At 36.5% G+C, this 2,053-nt stretch overlaps 1 protein-coding gene across 1 annotated transcript; it reads left to right on the top strand.

The window, feature by feature from the left end:
* Window positions 1-438: 438 nt before the first annotated feature.
* On the top strand, window positions 439-959 carry LOC18428530 (calcium-binding protein KIC). Its single transcript, XM_011622986.3, has one exon. It carries the CDS (start codon window positions 511-513, stop codon window positions 862-864), a length of 354 nt encoding a protein of 117 aa, XP_011621288.2. The 5' UTR covers window positions 439-510; the 3' UTR covers window positions 865-959.
* Window positions 960-2,053: the final 1,094 nt, after the last annotated feature.

The following is a 2,053-nucleotide window of genomic DNA, read 5'->3' as shown; positions in this document are numbered from 1 at the left end:
TAATTATTATTTTAATTTTAAATTTTTTATTTTTTATTCTCATATTCATAATCTCCATGTTAAAGATGATATATTCTCTAAAAATGAGGATCAAATTATAGTTCTAATATAAATTTATTGTCCATCCCGCATTTCTACAATAAGCGGGTAGGAGGCATGTCCTGGAAAGAAAGGAATTTTATGATGTCAATTTCAGGGGCGTCGTCTATTTTGATGACAAGCCACGGTATACACACATCTTCTCGGAAGGTGAGTGAGCAAACCAGCATCACACTGGCATCCACCACAATAAAATCAATGGCCTGGCCTGGCCTCTAATCTCTGCCTGGTTGTCATTAAACACCAACCCTCTTTCCTCGAACCCCTTTCCGAACCTTCTCTCTCACTCTTCATTTTAAGCCCTGTCTATATATAATGGCGCGCGCCCCCTGCCCCATCATATTCACAACCGCTATCCCCTCTCTCTCTCTCTCTCTAACTCTTACGTATAAAAGTAAAATCTTTGAAGCAATGGCAGGAGGGGTTCTGGAATTCGAGGATTTCTTCCCAATAATGGCTGATAAATTGGGGGAAGAGAAGTTCATGGTGGAGCTTTGCAACGGGTTTAGGCTCTTGATGGATGAAAGCAAGGGCCTGATCACTTTTGAGAGCTTGAAAAGAAACGCTTGCTTTTTGGGCTTGGAGTGCTTGAGCGATGAGGAGATGATGGAGATGGTTAGAGAAGGGGATTCAGATGGCGATGGTGGGCTTAATCAGATGGAGTTTTGTGTGCTGATGGTTAGATTAAGCCCTGCTTTAATGGAGGGCGGCCAGAGATGGCTTGAAGAAGCTTTGTTCCAAGAGTTGGAGGAATTTGTGAGGTAGACTACTTGATGAAAGTTTTTTATTGGGGAAATCCAAATCCTTGTTCTTTGTATTGAAATCAAAGAAGAAATACGAACGCTAATTCCATTGATTAATCTTGAATTGTTTATCTCATTTTCTTTTTTTAGTTTTTCAGTGTGTACAATGTAACAACTGCTCGATTTAACCTTGATTTCCCTATTTAACTTTAATTTGGACCCATATGGACACTAATTTTACGTTTGAGATTATTTTGAATGAAGCTTCACAAGAAAATATCAAACCGAACTGATTCAAATTACTTGCCTGCTAGGATTGTTTATTAAGAGCGCACGGTTTTAGCACAGAATTAGGGTTTTGATCAGCAGTTAAGCATTCTATCGAACTTCTTCAAATAGATTTAAAGCATGCCCAAATCACATTCTTAGAAACCAGGCAAAGGCAGCTCCCACATCTTCGTGTGACTCGCCAATGACTAGCTACCAAATGATCGGTTTGGAGGGGCGAAAAAAATAAAAAATAGAGAACAAAATTAAAAAAATAAAAGGTCGGCCGAATCCAAAAAAAATTCAATGTGGCGAGTGGACCTAATCCGAATATAAGTTGAGACTTGAATGGATCTTCTTCATTCTCAATCTGTCCAACTGACTAAAAATAGGCTTTTTTTTAGAATAGGATGATGAGAGGGAGAGAGGCTTCAGGGTCATTATCACAGACATTTGGTCCATATGAATCCCACTAGCCCAAAAATGATTTTCCCCTTCTTGGAGGACCGGAGATATAGTGCTCTCTACACGGTTTTGGCTTGGTCAGTGTGGTTGGGAACCAAACCCTGACTTGCTTGTTTTCCATCTCTCATTGCGTTTCTTTTTTTCCAGGCAACCCCCATGCACTTGCTCTTTATCCCGTGGTCGATACGGAATTCTACTATTTATTTTTATTTTTTATTTTTTATTTTTTATTTTTTATTTTTCATTTTTTGTTTTTTGTTTTTTGTTTTTTGTTTTTTGTTTTTTGTTTTTTGTTTTTTGTTTTTTGTTTTTTATTTTTTATTTTTTATTTTTTATTTTTTATTTTTTATTTTGTATTTTGTATTTTGTATTTTGTATTTTGTATTTTTTATTTTTTATTTTGTAGCAACTCCAATGACCAGAGCAAATGATAATAAGGTTGTAGAAGTAAGGTGTACCTCAAAGATGTAATATAAAAG

This window comes from Amborella trichopoda, chromosome 2 (genome assembly GCF_054954075.1).
Source record: "Amborella trichopoda isolate Santa Cruz 75 chromosome 2, AtrichopodaSantaCruz75HAP2 v2.0, whole genome shotgun sequence".
NCBI lineage: Eukaryota > Viridiplantae > Streptophyta > Magnoliopsida > Amborellales > Amborellaceae > Amborella > Amborella trichopoda.
Note: the sequence above shows the minus strand (reverse complement) of the source record. Positions and strands in the feature narration are given on the sequence as shown.

What these genes read in the sequence shown, in the direction of transcription:
- LOC18428530 (XM_011622986.3), top strand. Translation starts at nt 511, where the DNA reads ATGGCAGGAGGGGTTCTGGAATTCGAGGATTTCTTCCCAATAATGGCT.